General features: G+C 38.4%; 1 protein-coding gene and 1 pseudogene across 1 annotated transcript in view; both read left to right on the top strand.

Moving 5' to 3' along the window:
* The window catches only part of CSPP1 (centrosome and spindle pole associated protein 1), a 117,483-nt gene that overhangs the window by 5,250 nt on the left and 91,082 nt on the right, over positions 1–21,151 (top strand). The window contains exons 2-5 of the mRNA XM_019630312.1: positions 6,459–6,567; positions 8,511–8,610; positions 19,466–19,569; positions 20,680–20,703. Of these exons, the coding sequence (XP_019485857.1) occupies positions 6,469–6,567; positions 8,511–8,610; positions 19,466–19,569; positions 20,680–20,703 (327 nt within the window). The 5' untranslated portion in view covers positions 6,459–6,468. The remainder of the gene's footprint in view (positions 1–6,458; positions 6,568–8,510; positions 8,611–19,465; positions 19,570–20,679; positions 20,704–21,151) is intronic.
* LOC109375101 (60S ribosomal protein L4-like) lies at positions 3,938–5,654 on the top strand (annotated as a pseudogene).

Here is a 21,151-nt window from a genome sequence, read left to right as displayed (position 1 = left end):
TTGAAAAATGTATTTTTTAAAAAGTTCTCTGAGGAAAGGATAGTCTTTTCAAAAAAATGGTGCTGGAGTAGCTATCCACACTGAACCTTGATGACCCTTACCTTACACCATTTGCAAATCTTAACTCGAAATGGATCATAGACTTAGACATAAGAGAGAGAACTATAGAACTCCTAAAAGAAAACATAGAAGAAAATATTTGTGATCTTGGGCTAGGCAAGAATTTCTTCCATATGACACAAAAAGCACAAATGATTAAAAATTGATGAAAGATGGAGAAATTGGGTTTTATAAAAATGAAAAACTTTTGCTGTTAAGAAGACACTGTCACACAGATGTTTATAGCAGCTTTATTTATAGTTGCCAAAACCTGGAAACAACCAAGATGTCCTTCAGTAGGTGAAGGAATGGATAAATAAACTGGTATATCCAGACAGTGGAATATTATTCAGCACCAAAAAAGAAATGAGCTATCAAGCCATGAAAAGACAATGAAAAGCCTTAGTAATGCAAAGAAGCCGATACTGTATGATAACTATGACATTCTGGAAAAGGCAAAAAACTATGGAGACAGGAAAAAGACCAGTGTTTTCCAGGGGTTAGAGGGGAGGTGGGGATAAATAAATGGAGCGCAGGGGATTTTTAGGGCGGTGAAACTACTCTGTATGATTCTACAATGGTGGATACATGTCATTGTACATATGTCCAAACCCATAGACTATTATCAAGAGTCAATGAATCCTTATGTAAACTGGTGGACTTTGGGTGATAATGATGTGTCAATGTGGGTTCATCGATTATAACAAATGTACCACTCTGGTGAGGGGAGGTTGATAGTAGGGGAGAGTGAGCAGGGGGTATATGATAAATCTGTACCTTCCTCTCAGTTTTGCTGTGAAATTAAAACTGCTCTAAAAATCTAAAGTCTTAAAACAGAAGGCATTATCTCGAAAACTTAAAAACAAACCATACACTGGGAGAAAATATCTATAAATCATGCTTGATAAAGGACTTGTATCTAGTATATGTATGTAAAAAAAATCTTACAGCTCAATAATAAGAAAACAATTTAATTTAAAAAATGGGTAGATGATTTGAAGACATTTTGCCAATGGTTATATACCCGGGGTGCCAAAAAAAAAATGTGTACAAGTGGACACTTTGGTCAGTATTGCTCAAGCTGTAGTTCGCTGTAATCAGAAGTGCCTGGATGCTGATGGTAACCACTTTGAGCACCTCTTGTAATTGCAGAAGTACAATGTGACTTGTATTCATCGTTTGTTATCAGTATATATTGAGTATTACAATCTTAATACAGTTTTCCTTTCTTGAAATGTGTATACATTTTTGGTGCTGTCTGCAGACAGCAAGCACATAAAAAGATGCTCAACATCATTGTCACTAGAGAAATGCAAGTGAAAGCCAGAATGAGATACTACTACACACCCAACAGAATGACTAAGATCTAAAAGACAATAACCAAGCATTGGTGAGGATGTGTAGAAGTTGCAACTCTCACTCGAGGGTTTATCCATTGTTCATCAGTGGTTTGTGCTTTTTGTGTCTTATGTAAAAAATTTTTGCCTAGTTCAAGATCATAATTTTTTTTTCTGTTTTCTACTAGAAGTATAATTTTCTCTCTTACATCTAAGTCTATGATCCATTTTGAGTTAATTTTTGCAACACTGCTGGTTGGAATGTAAATGGTAAAGCCACTTTACACTTGGAATAGCTTAGCAGTTCTTGAAAATGGTAAACATAGAGTTACAGAGGACTCAGCAGTTCCACTCCTAGGCATGTATTGAAAAGAATTGAAAACTGGACCACACAAAAACCTGTACATGAGTGTTCATAGCAGAATTATTCATAAATAGGCAAAAATGGAAACAACCAGATGTCCAGAAAAGGGTGAATAGATTAACAAAATGTGGTTATTTCCATATAGTGGAATACTACTTAGCAATAAAAAAACTACTTATTGATAGATGCAACTACAAGGATGAGTCTCAGAAACAGTACATTAAGTGAAAGAAACCAGACACAAAAGACTGCATATTGTTTGATTTATTGATATTAAATTTCCAGATTAGGCAAAACTATAAAGACAGAAAACAGATGGTTGCCTGAGTGGGGATGTTGGGAGTGAGGATTGACTACAGCAGGGCAGGAGAGAACTTTTTGGGGTGATGGAAGCATTATCAGCAGTGATTGTGGTGATAATTTCACAACTCTGAAATACTAAAACTTAAGGAACTATTCATGAAATGGGTGGATTTTATGGTATATTAGTTATTCCTCAATAAAAACAACAGCGTATGAGTTTAAAAACAATTCCAGAGCTTACTGAAAACAGGAATTCGTGAGTTCATACTGATAATAAGCCGATAAATACGGATGAAGGAAGGGCTCTTAGACTAAAATAATAAATGCTAACTAGTAAATAAATATGCAGGGAGTGGTGAACTTGGAAAATTAGCATTTTGCAGCTATCTAGAATAAAAGAGTGGATTAATTAAGAATCACCTATTGATGCTAAGTCTCCAGACATTTTGATCAGAAGCAGGATATTTGCATGGCCTGAAAATATCTTCTCACAGATCGCTTATTAGTTATAAGAGAACAGTAGTGCAGAAATCAGACAATGTCTTGGCCAGGTGGTAAGAGCTAAGAAAGGGCATATGGACATCACGTCTCTGATTGTTGACACTTTGAAAAGGACACATTGCCATCTAAGTAGTATTTCTCCTGAGAATTCATAACCTGAATTTAATTAGGAAGAAACATCGGCAAACCTCAAATGAAGACTTTCCATGAAAAAGGGTGGAGGGTGGTGGTGATTTGGCTACGTTAAAAAAATAACAATGTCGGGCTGGCCAAAGTGGCTCAGTTGGTTAAGAGCTTGCTTAAGAGTGCGAGCTCTGAGCGACAGGGCCACCTGTTTGATTCCCACATGAGCCAGTGAGCTACGCCAGAGCTGAGCTGCTGCTGAGCTGCCAACAGGTGCCAGGATGGCTCAGCTGGTGAGAGCACGTGCTCCTAACAAGACTGCCTGTTTGATGGTGGCCACCCGCAACTAAGACTAAACTTGGCACCTTGAGTTGAGCTGCTGCCCGGGTGGCTCAGGGGATAGAGCATGCGCTAGTTTTTAATTTTTATTTTTTTAAGATTTTTATTGGGGAATTGGGGAATGGGAACAGTGCTGGGGAATTGGGGGAAGGGGAACAGACAAGTTGCTGTCCTTTTGTTCTTCAGTCTAGCTGTGGAGGACGTTGCTTCACTGGCCCAAGTTGGCACCATCATTGCGCTCTTCCAGGCCGAGGCAGATCAGTCACCGACTTTTGGACGGCTGCTCACAGCAGCTTGAGGGCCGCTCACGCTGGCTGCTGGCTACACACGGTAGCCCATGGCAACCCACTGCAGCAGGGACTTCAGCCTATGAGTCAGCCCAGTTCCAGGTTGAGCTGTTGTTCAGCATCTTAGCTGTGGAGGGCAGTGTCACTGGCCCTCATATGTGGGATCCGAACCGGGGACCTCTGGCATCCCAAGCCAGCTCTTAACCAACGCACCACTCGGTCGACCCGAGTGTGCGCTCTTAACCACAAGGCTGCCGGTTCGAATCTCACATGGGATGGTGGCTGTGCCCACCGGCAACTAAGATTGAACACAGCACCTTGAGCTGAGCGGCTGCGAGCTGCCGAAGGGCGGCCGGATGGCGATTGGACTTGGAGGTGAGCTTGCTGCTCTCCTCACATCTAAGATTGAAGGACAACAACTTGGCTGTTTCCCCTCCCTCAATTCCCCAATTAAAAAAAAAAGAGAAATGATATTATATATCAATAGTTTAAAAAAAAAAAGCAATGTCGTAAAAGTGGAAGGTTGTGGAAATGTTCCAAATGAAAGAAGGCTAAAGAGCCTTTTCCTGTGGGAGCCCCCGGGTTGAGGGGAGCATGTCTGTCTCCTGTCCCCGCCATGGCGTGTGCTTGTCCACTGACATCAGTGTACTCTGAAAAGGGGGAGTCATCTGGCAAAAATGTCACTTTGCCCGCTGTGTTCATGGCTCTCATTCGACCAGACAGTGTGAATTCTGTTCATACCAACTTGCGCAGAAACAACCGACAGCCCTGTGCTGTCAGTGGATTCGCAGATGATCACACCAGTGCTGAGCCGCGGGTCCTGGCAGAGCTGTGGCTCGAATCCCCAGCATTCAGGTGGTGAGACTCATTGTTCTGGCCAGGGTGCTTTTGGAAACCTGTGTCGTGGGGGCCACATGTTTGCACCAACCAAAACCTGGTGACGACGTCTGCGCCACAGGTGAACACAACACAGAAGCGATATGCCATCTGCTCTGCCCAGGCTGCCTCGGCCTTACAGCGCTGGTTGCGTCTAAATGTCATCGTATTGAGGAAGTTCCTGAATTTCTTTGGTGGTTGAAGGTTAAGTTAAAGGCTAGAGGGGGCCGGCCGAGTGGCGCAATGGTTAAGAACTGGCTTGGGATGCCAGAGGGCCCCGGTTAGGATCCCACATATGAGGGCCAGTGACACTGCCCTCTACAGCTAAGATGCTGAACAACAGCTCAATCTGGAGCTGGGCTGCTGTGAGGCTGCAGCCCCTGTGGCAGTGGGTTGCCATGGGCTACCGTGTGTAGCCAGCAGCCAGCGTGAGCAGCCAGCAGCCGCAGTGAGCGGCCGTCCAGAAGCCGGCGACTGATCTGCCTCACCCGGTAAGAGCGCAATGATGGTGCCAACTTGGGCCAGTGAAGCAACATCCTCCACAACTAGACTGAAGAACAAAAGGACAGCAACTTGTCTGTTCCCCTTCCCCCAATTCCCCAGCACTGTTCCCATCCCCCCAATTCCCCAATTAAAAGAAAAAAAAAAAGTCTAGAGGAAGACCAAGGAGGCTCATTTGCTTCTTAACAAGCTTAAGGCCTGGAATGATATGAAAAAAGTCTATGCCTGTCAGCGAATGAGAGCTGGCAAGGGCAAAATGGGAAACTGTCATCATATCCAGCCCAGGGGACCTTGCATCATCTATAATGAGGACAATGGCATCATCAGAGCCTTCAGAAACATTTCTGGAACTACTCTGCTTAATGTAAGCAAACTGAACATTTTGAAACTTGCTCCTGTTGGGTGAGTGGGCTGTTTCTGCATTTAGACCGAACGTGCTTTCCACAAGTTAGATAGTCTGTATGGCACTTGGTATAAAGCTGCCTCAATCAAGAATAACTACAACCTTCCCACACACAAGATGCTCAATGCAGACCTGAGCAGAACCTTGAAAAGCCCAGAGATGCAAAGAGCCCTCTGAGCACCATGCAAGAAGATTCATCGCAGAGTCCTGAAGAAGAATCCACTGAAAAGCCTGAGAATCATGATGAAGCTAAACCCACATGGAAGGACCATGCACCGGAACACCAGTCTTCACCAGGCAGCTCCGGGTGGATAAAGCAGCAGCGCTAGAAGCCAAGTCCGATGAGAAGGGGGTTCCAGGCCAGAGGCCAGCGGTAGGGAAGAAAGGAAAGGAGGCTGGTGGCATACTAAGCAGAATAAGCTTTGGTGGGACAAAAGGCTGCAGCTACCAAGAAACCAGCAGCTGAGAAGCAGCCTGCAGAAGAGAAACCCACCACAGAAGCAAAGAAGCCTGCAGCATAAACTTAAATTTGTTTATTTCATACAGGTCAAATCACTGCACAGCTAATTTTGAATAAAAAGTTGATCAAAGAAATATGGGGGGACAAAAGGCTAAAGAGACATAATAAAATGCAATACCTAACCTACAATGGATCCTGGAGAGAGAAAAATATGTTGTAAAGGACAGTATTAGGTCAGGTGACAACACTGGAACATGGAGAGCAGATTAAAAAATCAGTGTTACTGAAGTTGATAATTGTATTGAAGTTATATAAGAGACTAGCCTAATTCTTAATCCACACTGAAATGTTTAGGGGTAAAGGGCCATGCTATATGTAATTTACCCTCTGAATAATTTTAGATGAAGTTGTCTGTATAGAGAACTTGTGTGAATACCATAAGAAAGAATAAGAGATGCAAAATCTTAACAGTGAGGAACAGGTAAAAAGTATACAGCTGTTCTTTGTATTATTTGTATCATAACTTTTTTGTAATTTCAAGATTGCCTTCAAATAGTTTTAAAAACTTTTAAAAAGGTGCTTTGACTTAAGGTTCAAAGTTGGGGTTTTTTTTGTGGCGGGTGGGGGGATGTTGGCGTCTGTTTCCTATTTCTTTTTAGATATTTTAAAGTATGTTGTAAGTTTTTTGGAGGGAGTTGGGAGAGAAAGCAGGCAGGCATATTTCAGTCAATCTTGTTTGAAGTTCTCAATTTGATAAATGAGATTGAATGTTAAATGTCGACTAAGCCTGCATATTAATAATTAGTCTAAAATATCCTGATATATCTATAGCTGTGCTCATTGAGGTGGGGTTTTTTTTCCCTAGTATCTGCAAAATGGCTCATAATTTGGATGAATTTATTGAAGAGCAAAAAGCTAAATTGGCCAAAGACAAGGCAGAATTGGAAAGTGACCCACCGTACATGGAAATGAAGGTAAAGTTAATCATTTTCTTTCAACAAAATTTCTTTAAACTTGTCTCTGAAGATTAGCCCTGTGTAAATGCAAAACTCTGTCTTCTGAGTGAGAGCTCGCAGTTTCATACTTTAGTTTGGCTGTGCTATCGTTCTAGCTCTGAGAGCCTGACTCTGGACAAGATGTCAGTGATTCTGCCAGCAGTTTGTTCTTTTGTGGTGTTTTCTCTCACAGTTTCTCCTCTCTTATTAGAGTTTTAATTAGTCCTTTATATGCTTCATAAAATGGTTAGGAGACTAGTTTTAGTACAAGGGACTTTCCAAATAGAAACAGAATAGATATAAAAGCAAGTTCTTATATTCTATGTGGAAAAGTTCAATTTTTTAATGAATCATTAAACAAAAACTTTGTTTTTTGAAATCTGCAAAAGTGAATTTATTAGACTAGTTTCTTTTATTTTGTATACTTTTCAGAATATAAATTTATTAAAATGTTTCTGAAAGCAGTGTCTGAAAAGGCTTTCTTAAGCTTTTCTATTTTTGGCGAAAGAGTGATTCATCTGTTTGGCAGATACTTATTGAGACTGCCGGATACTGTGCTAGGCTCTGAGAATGCAGCACTAATCTAGACAGAAGTCGCACCTTCTCTCATGGGCTCAGTTTAAGTAATAAGATACAGGATGTAGATTAATCTGTGCCATATGGTCCATTATAATGAGAGTAACCATATATATTGGTTTGCCCAAGACAGTCCTGGTTTACCTGTGGTCCCAGTGTCTCATCTGTCCTGGACAAAGGTATCCTGGTGGACATGATAGATAACATGGACACCCCGATATAAAGGGACTTACATAGTTAACATTTATTGTGTGCTAAATATGGAAGAGGCATAGTCTTATGAGGTTACAATGATACTTCAAATGAATCTGTGAGATACGTACTGTTATTACTGTCATTTTCCGAATGAGTAACTGTGGCATGGGGAAGCTAGGTAAGGCGACTGCAGCGGTAGAGTTAGCAGAAATAGGCTTTGATCCCTGGCAACCTAAGTCCAATGCTTGTTCCCTTAGCCACATACTAGGTTGTCTTCCTTCCGTGACACTGCCATGTCCAAGGAGTTGTGCCGTGGACTTTCCCTCTATTATCTCATTTAATTATAATATCCCTGGGAAGTAGATGGAATTTTTTTGTTTTACAGATCAAGAAAGAAAGGGAGGCTTACAGGGGTGAAGTAATTTGTCCAGGCGCACACACTGGTGGGTCAAGATGGGAAACTTCACGCATCCAGCCCAAAGTCCACGCTCTTAACCATTCTCCAATACTTAGAACTAGCTTACAGTGTTTGGAAAGAGTTATTGTGTTGCTTTAAATACAGCTTTGTTCTAATTTCTATTATTAAACAGTACATAAATAATAACCTTTAAGGCTTTAAGTTCAAGTATCACGCTCTCAGTGAGGCCTTGCAGGCTCTCCCCCATTATTTTTGGGCCTCCTTTCCCTGCTGTATTTTTCTTTAGCCCTTCTCTATGATTCTCTACATATTATTGTACATATTGGGCTGTCGGAAGAGCCATGACGTATTTTTTCTGTTTTTGTTGTAAAAATGCGTCATGACTTTTCCGACAACCTGATAATTTAATTACAGTTATGTTGATTGTTTCTACAATAGTTTATAAGCTTCATGACGGCAGAGATTCTTGTGCTTTTTTCACTCATGGATTTTCAATCCCTGGGACAGTGCCTGGTAGAAATTCTGTGAATATTTGTTGAGTGATTGAGCTAAATATTGGAACAATTATTATAGTATTAAATACCTTCGGTTAATTTTTCAAACCTTATACTTAAATTTCTTTTATGATGTTGCAGGTAATTTTGTCAAGTTGTTTAATAAAAGTACTGAGATGAATTGTATATTTTGTAGGGTTTCTTCCCCTCTGCTTTTGTAAATATTATGTCTCTTTCAGGGAAAGCCATCAGAGAAGCTTTCTGAAAACAGTAAAATATTAATCTCCATGGCTAAGGAAAACATACCACCAAACAGTCAACAGACGAGAGGCTCCTTAGGTATGTCATTAGGTGTGCTGAACTGATTTTAAGATATTCTTAGCAGGCTGTGTGAAAAAGCGTTGTCTTGTCAGAAAAAAGGTATTTTTGGAATCCTGGTAACTTTCCTTTCTGGAATCTTACATGTAGTGGCACAGACTACATGTGAAATGTATACTGAGAACCTTGTACCGATTTTAAATGCTATTGCTTTGATTATGATTTAAGGAAATTATAGCAGTAGTAAGTACATATAACATAACTAAAAATTAATTGAAAAATTTGAACTGTGTGTGTGTGTGTGTGTGTGTGTGTGTGTGAGTGTGTGTGAGTGTGCGAAAGAGAGAGAGGAGAGAGAGAGAGAGGAAATTGTTGAATAAAAATGGTGGACTTGGTTTGATTTAAAAATCAAAGACATGCTTAACCCCCTGGCGGTAATCCCGAGTGTGGCTCAGGGTTAATTTTCACTGCCAGAAGTGGTAACCCCGAGCCACACTCGGGGGTACACTGCAGTGTCCCAGAGAAGTCCCTTACCTGCTCCCTGAGATCCTGCAGTGTCCTCCTGTGATCGCCAACGAGAACGCCGGCCGATGACAAATTGCAGTGTTTTTCATTTGATTACATTATTGAATAAAACTATTTTTTATAATTATTTATTGTATTATAATTTATGATTTTGTGTTTCAAACTTATCATGCTTGGGATGCCTACTAGACTCTTCTTTGTACAGATTTAAGTGAGTAATTCCTAAGAATTACAGGCCTACAATATAAAACAACAAATTTCCATGCAAAACAATGTACTGCTTTGGGTACAAAATTACTGACATAATCAGACCGCCAGGGAAGTTAACAGACATAAAATGTTATTTGGTAAAATACCATTTTAATTATTGATAACTATATTGGACTTGTAAATAAGTTAATATTGTAGTTATATTGATTCTTTGATTATACTTTGGTATGAAAATATTTGGAAACTTTATTACATTTTGGCTTGTTGGAAGGTATACGTTCTTTTAAAAGAAAATGTATGAGTATTTAAAAAGTGTATCCTGTGGATTATTGATGGTTGAAACTTTTTCACATAAAGGAAGTCAAATATGATGAGTTCACTTAGTTAAAACATCGTTCTCATGTGGACTATTTTTCATTCCTGAATTGTTAGCTGCGTTGCATTTGTATGTCACTGGGTTCAAGGGGATATTGCCTAAGAGACTGAATAGTTAGTGGGCTCTTTGTTTCTACTAGGAAAACAGCTGAAAGTGAATGTCATACTTTTAGTATCAGATATATAGATAACACTTTAAATTCTATTTCTCTTACAAGTTATTGACTAGTATACAGCTTTGGTGATCTTAAGTATTATATGTATTTTGGTTAAGTTTCTTAATCTCTAAGGCCCTCAGTTTCTTTATCTGTAACATAAAGAAGTTGGATTATCTTTGTTGTTTGTTTTTTTTTGTAAATATTTTTTTTTATGAGTTTCAGGTGAGGATTATCTTTTAATCCTGTTTTAATGAATGAAAAATTTGAATATTTCAAGACGATTTAAAAAGTTTACTGGTAGGTTCTCTCGAGCACTAAGGTCAGTGAGAATTACTTTGAAATTTTGGGGTTACAAGTAGCTTTGGCCCATGGCTGTTGTGCCTTTGCCACCTGACACAAGTTATGTAAGTTCTTTGTTTCCTCATCTTAAGAACTGACATCTGTCTGAAAAGGTTATTGTGGCAGTAACTGAACACATGTGAAAAGATGACGAGCACATAATTGATGGATAATACAAATTTTCCGACCTTTTTTACATCTTTTTAAAAGTAGGTTTTGATTTTTGAGAATTACTTTAAGAATTATTCTTTGATTGTTGCATTCACAAATGATGGAGAATTGAAAGTCTAACCTATAGACAGTGACCTCTGCCTGTTCCTTAATTGGTGTCCCTTGTTGGGCTCTGTCCTGGGCCCTCTTTTTCGTTTCATACATTCCTTGACTGACCTCACCCACTTACAAGACTCTGTTAACCATCAGTGTATTCATGACTCCTAAATCCCTATCTCATTTGCCAATTTCTTTTATGATCCCCAGACCCAATTATCTAACTTCCTACGGGACATCTGTAGTTGGATGTCATGACCTCAAAATCAACATGTGTAACATTGACTTTATACCTTTCAGACTTTTGGTGCACCAGTGAGCTGGTTGCCTAGTCGTCCTTGATGCCTCTCTTCCCTCTATAGCCCATAGCACGTAATTACACACGTCCAGTTGATTCTAATGCCTAGACCGCAAATACGTTTACTTTTCTCTAAGCCCATGGATGTTATTTTATGTAGGCCTCCATCATCTCTCACTTAGATATTTTTTCTAGTGTTTTTTTTTTTTTTCTACGGTCTACCCTCTCTACTAAGTCTCGGCACTGCGGTTGATATCCTTCCACAAAACAAATCTGATCATGTTAGTCTCAGCTTCAAATCCTTCAGTAGCTTCCTGTTTCCTATATGATAATTTTACCCTTTTATTACTTTTATGTGATTGTGTTGGCCATTCCTGCCTTGTGCTCCTTATGGCATTGGTCTTCCCCTTGAAAAATAATTTTGAACTTGAGCTCTCTGTTGGACTGCAGTGGCATGCCAGCTTGCCTGACATTGTGTATCCACTGCCTACCACTGTACCTGGCACTTCGGTGCTTAGAAAAGATATTCTGAATGGATGAATGAATGAAGGTCCTCATTGCAACAATAAACAGTTCTCTTGGGTGTATAGAATTTAATTTTCATGGAATGTTTCTTTTATTGCCAACTGAAGCAATAATTATTTTTGATGCACATTGAGTCTTATTAAAGAATAACATATAATATGACTAATTTTATGCTTGTTACCGGTATTCAGTTACTGACTTCTTGGCTGAATAATTGTGGCCTTAAAATGAGGCCAATTATATAATTTTTGATACATATTAGGAGAAATGTAAAATGACTTGGCAATAGAGAGTTTTCCTTAGGTGATCTCACTTAGGAATTATAAAACGAACTGATAATAAAGGTTAAGTTTGGAAATTACATATTGAATTAAAGCTGTGACACCATACTTTGAGTAATTAAACCTTGTAGCTATCAATAATACATGAATTGGCAATATTCATTTTAGCCAATGGAAGCAATCTATTATTGATAGCTCATAGTACAACTATCATGTAGCACTACATTTTTATGATTTTGTAAATTCATTTGTTGGATAGTGATGATACCCATGGATAATGCTTATCCATGTGGCTCATTTTCCACCATTTATACCTCTTATAGGAAGATTTGAGGAGCATTACAATGACTTCTGATACCAACAGCCCAGAGTTGATCCAAACTTCACAGGTTAAGGGCACAGTCCTCCACCACACCTCTCTGACCTCAGACACCAGCTGCCAGGTCAGGGGTCCATAGGCCATCCTCACTTCTAACCCGCTGGCTGCGAATATGGGGGTTTCCACTAACCCCGCAAGTCTGATAATTCACTAAAATGACTCAGAGAACTCAGGAAAGGGCTATACTTATTATTACAGCTTTATTCTAGCACAAGGATACAAATCAGAACCACCCACAGGGAGAGACACATATGGCACAGTCTGGGAGGGTCCACATGTGAAGCTGTCAGCCTCAGTGATACGTCACCCTCTGGCAGATCAATATGTGACAATATACAGATGACTGCCAACCAGGATGCTCATCTGAGCTTCGGTGTCTGGAGTTTTTACTAGGGTTTCCTTGTGTGAGCACGACTGATTGAATTGTTCCCCTTGGGGCTCAATCTCCAGACCCTCTAGTTTCCCCCTGAGGTCAGGCTGACGTCAGATGGCTCAAAGGTCCACCATCTAGTCACATGGTTGGTCTTTCTGGTGTGACCAGTCCTCATCTGTGTCATCTCTTTAGCATAAATTATCTAGGGGCTCACCATGAGTCACCTTATTAGTGTAAAATATCAGGTAGGGGCATAGGGACCTACTATGAGTAACAAAAGCACTCCCATCACTTGGAAAATTCCAAGGATTTGAAGTTATCCCCCAGGAACCAGAGAGAAAGGCTAGCCAATTTTTTTGTTATACACAGCATATATGTGGTTTAGTCCATATAAAATCATGAAATGATGTCCTTGGTAAGGAGTTTGCTAGAATAACTCAGATTTAATGAAATAATTAGAGTCAGCTGAAAATGATCTATAAAAGCAAATGACATCTTCTATCTCCTTAAGCCATAATAGACATATTTGTGAGTTTTTAAATTAAACAATTCTTTGACTTTTTCCTAACTCGTTTTCGTGTTTAATAACCATTGCTGTTGAGAAATGCCGCCATTAACTTTTTAAATTTAGGTCTATTATACCTCAGAGGTCATCTCCGCATCCTTTCTCTTCCTTAGATAAATTGAGCATTTTCCTTGGAGAGGTTGAGCACTATCCCTTTGATTTTGATACTTTATATCCTGGAAGACTTTTTTCTTAAAGATTTATTGGAGAAACAACAAAAAGCAGTTCTCGGACACCATCTGGGTGTCTTACATTTCAAATCAATTCTGGCATGTCTACCAGAGATAGCATCAGGTCCCACAAGTTAAGGTTTCAGTCCTACAAGACAACCCGCCCTCTCTTAAGACAGCAGTCACAAGCTTAGGTGATCACCTGTGCTTCTGACCAACCGGCTATAGATTGGAGCTCCCAATGACCCCCTCCTTGGGTTCGATTCATTTGCTAGAACAGTTCACAGACCTCAGGGAGACACTTATGTTTACCAGTTTACTATAAAAGGATATGATAAGGGATTCAGATGTACATGCACATGGAAGAGGTGCATCGGGCAAGTGTGTGGGACGGGGCGCGGACCTTTCCAGGCCCTCCCCGGGCACACCGCTCTCCCAGCACCTCCATGTGTGCCCCAGCCCGGAACCTCTCTGAACCCTGTACTTCTGGGATTTTTTGGAGGCGTCATCATATAGGCGTGATGGGTCATTATCCATTTCCAGCCCTTCTCCCTTCTCAAGAGAAGGGTTGGTGGGGCTGAAAATTCAACGCTGCTAATCATGGCTGGATTTTCTGGTGACCGGCTCTCATCCAGGAGCCACCCAGAGTCGCCTTATTTGAACAAAAGATGTTTCTAGTTCTCTTTTATTTTTTTAATTAAAAAAAATTTTAAATTACAATTGACATACAATATCATAGTAGTTTCAGGTATAACATATAGTATTTAGACATTTATATAATTTATAAAGTGATCACCCTGATAAATGTGACCCATCTGACACTATACATAATTATTACAATATAATTGACTATTCTCTGTGCTGTACTTTACATACCTGTGACTATTTTGTAACTGCCAATGTGTACTTCTTAATCCCTTTACCTTTTCACCCTGCCCCCTCAATTGCCCCTTCCACCTGGCAACCATCAGTTCCCTGTATCTGTGAGTTTGTATCTGTTTTGTTTAATTTGTTTTTTAGATTACACATATAAGTGAAATCATATGGTATTTGTCTCTCTGACTTATTTCACGTAGCATAATACCCTCTAGGTCCATCCATGTGGTTGCAAATGGCACGGTTTCATTCCTTTTTTTTTGGCTGTGTAATATTCTGTTGTCTGTATGTATCAGCTCTTTATCCAGTCATCTGTTGATGGACACTTAGGTTGCTTCCATATCTTGGCTACTGTAAATAATGCTGCAATGAACATAGTGGTGCATATGTCTTTTCGAATTAATGTTTTGGATTTCTTTGGATAAATCTCCAGAAATGGAATTGCTGGGTCATAAGAGAGTTCTATTTTTAATTTTTTGAGGAACTTCCTTGCTGTTTTCCCCAGTGACTGCACCAACTTACAATCCCACCAGCAGTGCACGAGGGTCCCTTTTCTGTTCTTTTTTTTTTTTTTTAGCTGAGCCATCCTGCTATCTGTTGGTAGCTCAGTGGCTGCTCAGCTCCTCGGGCCGGGACTCGAACTGCTGTTGCTCAGAGCTCAAACTCTTGAGCGAGCTCTTAACCAACTGAGCCACTCGGCTGGCCTGAGGGTCCCCTTTCTCCATATCATCAATTGACGATAGCCATTCTGACAGGTGTGAGGTGCTATCTCATTGTAGTTTTGATTTGCATTTTCCTGATGATTAGTGATGTTGAGCACCTTTTCATATATGTCTGTTAGCCATCTGTATGTCCTCTTTGAACAAATGTCTATTCAGGTCCTCTGCCCATTTAAAATTGGATTGTTTGTTTTTTTTGGTGTTGAGATGTATGAGTTCCTTATATATTTTGGATATTAACCCCTAATTGGATATATCATTGATGAATACCTTCTCCCATTCAGTAAGTTGTCTTTTCATTTTGTTGATGGTTCATTGTGTGAAAACTTTTCACTTTGATGTAGTCCTATCTGTCCAGTTTTCCCAACACCATTTATTGAAAAGACTGTCTTTACCCTGTTGTATATTCTTGCCTCCTTTGTCATAGGCATTGACATTAATTGACCGTATAGGCATAAGTTTATTTCTTGCCTCTCTATTCTATTCCATTGATCTGTGTGCCTTTTTTATGCCAGATCGTGCTGTTTTGATTAATATAGCCTTGTAGTATAGTTAGATATCAAGTAGTGTGATACTTCCCACTTGGTTCTTTCTCAAGACTGCCTTGGCTTCTTGAGGTTCTTTGTGGTTCCATCTAAATTTTAGGATTATTTGTTCTAGTTCTGTGAAAAATGACATTGGTATTTTTATAGGGATGCATTGAATCTATAGATTGCTTTGGGTGGTATGGATATTTTAACGATATTAATTTCTTCCTATCCATGAGCATGGTATATGCTTCCATTTGTTTATATCTTCTTCAGCGTCTTTCTTCAATGTCTTATAGTTTTCCAAGTACAGGTCTTTTACCTCTTTTGCTAAATTTATTCATAGGTATTTTATTCTTTTTGATGCAATTGTAGATGGGATTGTTTTCTTAATTTCTTTTTCTGATAGTTCATTATTCATGTATAAAAATACAACTGATTTCTGTATATTAACTTTGTATACTGTGACTTTACTGAATTCATTTATTAGTTTTAATAGTTTTCTGGAGGAATCTTGAGGGTTCTCTCCATATAGTATCGTATCACCTGCAAACAGTGACAGTTTTACTTCTTCCATTCCAATTCAGATGCCTTTATTTATTTTTCTCGTTTGATTGCTCTGACTAGGACTTCTAATACTATGCTGAATAAAAGTGGACACTATTTTATACGTACACTGTTAACAGAGCAGGCCTGGGACTGCCTGTCCTTAGAAAGGACTGCTGCAAACCTGGCCCTTGGCTAGTATCTGGAACCTAGTTAGTAAATCGTTTTCTATACTGATAACAAATTTTTCCCTAAGTGATAAGTGTGGCTCATTGTGCAGAAACCATGTGGTTTGTGCAGGACACACACGTGCTTTCCTTCTGGGGAGTCTGGGTACGTGCTAGACAGAGCGTGCCTAGATGACCAGTAACAGCCTTGGGCACTGAGTCTCTAATGAGCTTCCCTGGTAGCAGCACTTCACATGTATTGTCACAACTTGCTGGAGGAATTGAGCACATCCTGTGTGATATGAGCACGTCATATTGGGTGATTTGTAATAATACCTTTATAGCTAAAGTTTGAGTACAATGTTCTCCTCAATTAAAGTAGTCACATCTCAACAGCATACTGCTGTGTGTGTGTGTGTGTGTGTGTGTGTGTGTGTGTGTGTGTGTGTCTTTGCTAAGTGGAATAAAAGGTATGTACTGTTGTGCCTGGGCTTCTCTTTTGCAACAGGTTTGTGAGATTCATCCATATTGTTGTTTTGTAATTATAAGTCATGTAATCTTATTGTTGTGTAACATTCCCTTGTGTGGTCATGTCAAAATATATTTATGCTTAAAAAAATAAAGTAGTCACATCTCTTGGTAAGTCATCTGCTTCTGGAAAGGCCTATCATTATTTATAATTTGCCCTTTGATTATTTTTACATAACGACTTCTCATGGTAATGTAGTAATGAAAAGAAGAAACTAAGTGTTCCATGGTAATTTGTTTTGTAAAGTGTTTATTATGAGTGCTAGTTAGAAGGTGTATTAGTTTTAAAAAGATTGTATACTTTAGTTTTAAATATTTAACCCATAATCACTATAGAAACCAAAAGCTTCTAACTGATGTCATTCTGAAGCATAACGTTAACTAGCTTGCAGTCAGTGGTGGTGCACTTGCCGAAGTGACATCACTTCAAATGGCCCTAAGATGACACTAATACTTTACTTGCCACTAGAACTATCAGAAGACAACTGCTCTGAATAAGTGAGTCTCACCATGTTTCTTAGCTCATTAAAGTCAATTGAGATGCCATTGTTAATGCATAGGTTAAAAGGAACAGAATAAATTGTTCCGTACAGTTCTTAATTTTATTTTTATGACAACTCTAGTGCCATCAGATACTGGTACTGGATGAGAAAAATAAGAATTAAAGAGATATTATTGTCTGTTGAGTAAGCCCTAATAAAATCTTAAATAATTCTAAATTTATAAAGAAGGCATTGTGTATTCTTACTTGTCTTTTAAGACGCTTATAGTAGTAAAAGCCACCTTAAACACATGACTTTTCAGAAAGCTGTAAATTGTTCCCTGAGAGCAGCGCTGAGCATGTTGGGAGGCATCATTCTTGCAGCATTGTTTTCTTTTTCGCCCTGACACAATTGAGCATCCTTTGTGACTTTCTGTGACTAGAGATAGGTAACTGTGGTTACCAGTTATCATGTTTCCTCTCTGTGCAATCAGACTGCTAGAAGCAAAAATGAAATACTAAGAATAGTGTTTTCTTTTTCTTCCTTTCTCTCCTTCCTTTCTCTTAGGCATTCATTCATATATTCACACACTTATTCAGTATACATTTCTGGGGTACAGGTTGTATGTCAGGCATTATAAAATTGAATAAAGCATGGACCAGACCTCAACTGATTTTATAGTTTAACTTCTTATGTGATACTCCATTCTGAATGTGAGAATTGAAACTGTTTCTTTAGGTTTAAATTCTGTATCATTAAAAATAAGGTAAAGGGGTCGGGGTTGGCAGATGAGGGTGAACGGGATCAAATATATGGTGATGGAAAGAGAACTGACTGGGTGGTCAACACACAATGTGACATATAGATGATGTATTACAGAATTGTACACCTGAAACCTATGTAACTTTACTAACCATTGTCACTCCAATAAACTTTAATTAAAAAAAATTTCAGTTGTAATACAAACAAAATTATTAAGATTTAGATTTCTTTGTGAGAAAAGAATGCCTTTTTAGGATGATTTAAATTCCAAGCATATGAAATGCTTTACATTTTTTTGGAACAGTGTTGGGAGCATGGGTGAGAAGTATCCTAAGGAATTCTATGTTATACCCTCTTTTATCAGGAATTAAGTAGGCCGGCACTGTTTATAAACAGAATTCCACAGTGTTTCTAATGGAAAATGGAATTTAATATTACAGAAAAATCAGCATTCATTTATGTTTATGCTACTGTAGCCTTTTTACCCCTGAAACATTTCAGTGATGTAATAAAGCAATGATGTGACCCATTCATGATAAGTCCCCATCATTTAGTTGCATTATGAAGAACAAGGCACAAAAATGATGATACCCTTATCAGTTTATAAACTATAGTCAATTATATTTCATTTAAATTGGTTGTAGCTGACTCTCTAAGGAAAATTTTTATTTTGTTTAGAAATGATAAGTTTTTTTATACTATAGTATTACACAGTAGGACTACGAAAAGAGAGGGGCTTCAGAAATCAAATACCGATCTGATATCTTTGTTTCTTGACATAATATTTTACTATTTAAAATATTTGAAAAGTATGTAATTTGATTATAACAACTTTGCTGGAATATCATTTACATACCATAAAGTTCATCCATTTAAATTATATAATTCAGTGGTTTTTAGTGTTTTTACAAGTTGTGCAGCCATCATTATTGTCATCACTCCAAAATGTAATTTGATTTTTGAACTTTGTGTAAGGAAACACTGCTCAAAATTGAAGTTTTACTTAAAAAAATTACCCTTTTGCAGAGCTTCTCTTTGGGATGATGGGAAAATTCTGGAAATGGATAGTGGTGATGGTTGCACAACATTTTGGGTGAACTTAATGCCGCTGAATTGTACACTTAAAAATGGTTAAAATGGTAAATTTTACATATATTTTACCACAGTAAAAATTAATGTCCATTTATGTGAAATCAGAATTGGTGGCTTAACTTTGGAAATTTCAGCTTGAGCCACTCATGGCCCTAATTTTTCTCAAACCTGTTATAGCAAGGGTATTCTTATAGGTTAAAAAATCACGTTATTCATTTTCACAAACTGCAAAACACTGAAATTATTGTAGGTATTTTATAGAAATTTTGGTAGAATTAACTGAAGAAGTAAAGGTAATCAGCTTTTCTTTGCTTTCATTTTGCTGTCCTTGAAATAGCAAGATGCCATACAATGTAGAACCATTACCTAAAGGGGAAAGAAGTAAATATAATATACACGCCCACCCCACGCCACCACAATAATATAAAAATATCTGTTTATAGATGCATAAAAAGTCTCTGGAAGGAGACACGAGAAACTAATGGTGGTGGTGCTGGTCTGGAAGGAGAATATGGGTGGGAGCCATGTTTTACATTATGTGAACGTATCGCCTGTTGAAACATTTTAAATGAAAATGTATTATCCTGATCCCAGTCTCAGAAGCAAGGTGACTGTGTTCCTTCCTACTGTGCTTTGTTACAGGACATTGTATTGCAATTGAGATTGGTTTGAAAATGAGCTACATTACTTTAAGAACTTGTTTTCTTTCTAGGAATTGATTATGGATTAAGTTTACCACTTGGGGAAGACTATGAACGGAAGAAACATAAACTAAAAGAAGAATTGCGGCAAGATTACAGACGCTATCTTACTCAGGTAAAGAAGTCTATTAATTAATTAGTTGGGTCTTGTGCTTCAGAATTCATCTCCTAAATTTGTTTTCCTAAGGTTTTAGTTATATGCACTAATTTTTAGGTTTTCAGTGGTATCTAACAATAGGGTAGTATAGTGAAAGTTGAGTGACATATGTGACATTGATAGAGAAAAAATTGGTGCTGAGAACTCTTGCCATGGAATAACGGGCTCTTTGGAGTAGGGAGGTGGGTTCTAATTTTAAATGGGATTGTAAATTCTGGTTGTTTATGTTTTCTGTAACGTTACCATGGTTTAGGATAGCCCACTTATGATTTCCTACTCTACTCCCGCCAACATGGAGTTCTAGTTGCTAATTATTTTCCTGTGAGCTAAGTCTATTAAACTTCATTGAATGTATTTAACTATTTAACCACCAAGGTCTTTGCTTTATGATTTAATCTACTTACTTAATAGAACTCTTGTTTTAAGTATATTTTGTTATAGCTAAACTGAAGATTTAAGTTTTAAAATGCTATTTGCTTTTTTGGTTATAAAATTATTTTCTTTCATTTTTTTAAAGATTTTATTGGGGAATTGGGGAAGGGGATAGCCAAGTTGTTGTTCTTCAGCCTTAATTGTGGAGGGCGCAGCTAGCTCAGCTCCAAGTCCAGTTGTCATCCAGCCACCCATCAGCCGCTTGCGGCTGCTCAGCTCAAGGTGCTGTGTTCAATCTTAGTTGCGGGTTGGCATAGCCACCATCCCATGCGGGAGCTGAAGCAGAAACCTTGTTGCTAGGAGCACGTGCTCTAACTACTGAGCCATCTGGTCGCCCGTTGGCAGCTCAGAGGCAGCTCAGCTTTGGCGCAGCTCACTGGCCCATGTGGGAATCGAACCGGCAACCCTGTTGCTCAGAGCTCGCGCTCTTACCAACTGAGCCACTCAGCCACCTCCATTTCTAAAATTATTTTAAACAAGCATGATGTTTCTAGTCATCCTAAGATAGTCTTTAATATTTTACTACTTTTTAATGTTTGTTTCAAATGTATAAATGGTCTCATTTATTCTGATTTGCACATGGAGAGAAAGGACTTTGAGAACATTTTATCAATGGTTTGTTTCCCTTGACTTTAGGGTATTACAGAAGCAAAAAGAAAGGTAGGGTTGCCTGCACAATGTTCTCCTTTAATTTTTTTTTTTAGATCTAGTAGCTTGCAATCACTTGCTTCTGTGCTGATGCTGCCCTCCCATAAGAGTAGTAGCTTCTTTTGTAATTTTGAGACTTTTGAATGGTACCATTTTGTATTTTTGCTTTTGGCAAGATGACAGTCTGTATACATTATAATTTTCCATTAATACAATTAAGCATTCTTTTTGATTCCTGCTTTGCATTTGTTTTCGTTGCTTTCTGATGTATCCTTTAGAAATATTCTGCATCTATTGTAAGTCCATTTGTTTTTAGCATGCCAGTTTTGTTCTTCTTCAAATTATTAATCACATTAAGATTAATAAAATAATAGAATATTGAAGATATTTTGACATTTTTGAACCATGTGTTGTTAGGATTTGGATACTTTGATATTTTGCACCTAAACCTGTGGGTTGC

This window comes from Hipposideros armiger, unplaced genomic scaffold, assembly GCF_001890085.2.
Source record: "Hipposideros armiger isolate ML-2016 unplaced genomic scaffold, ASM189008v1 scaffold_900, whole genome shotgun sequence".
Classification (NCBI taxonomy): Eukaryota; Metazoa; Chordata; class Mammalia; order Chiroptera; family Hipposideridae; genus Hipposideros; species Hipposideros armiger.
This window is presented reverse-complemented; position numbering and strand designations above follow the sequence as displayed.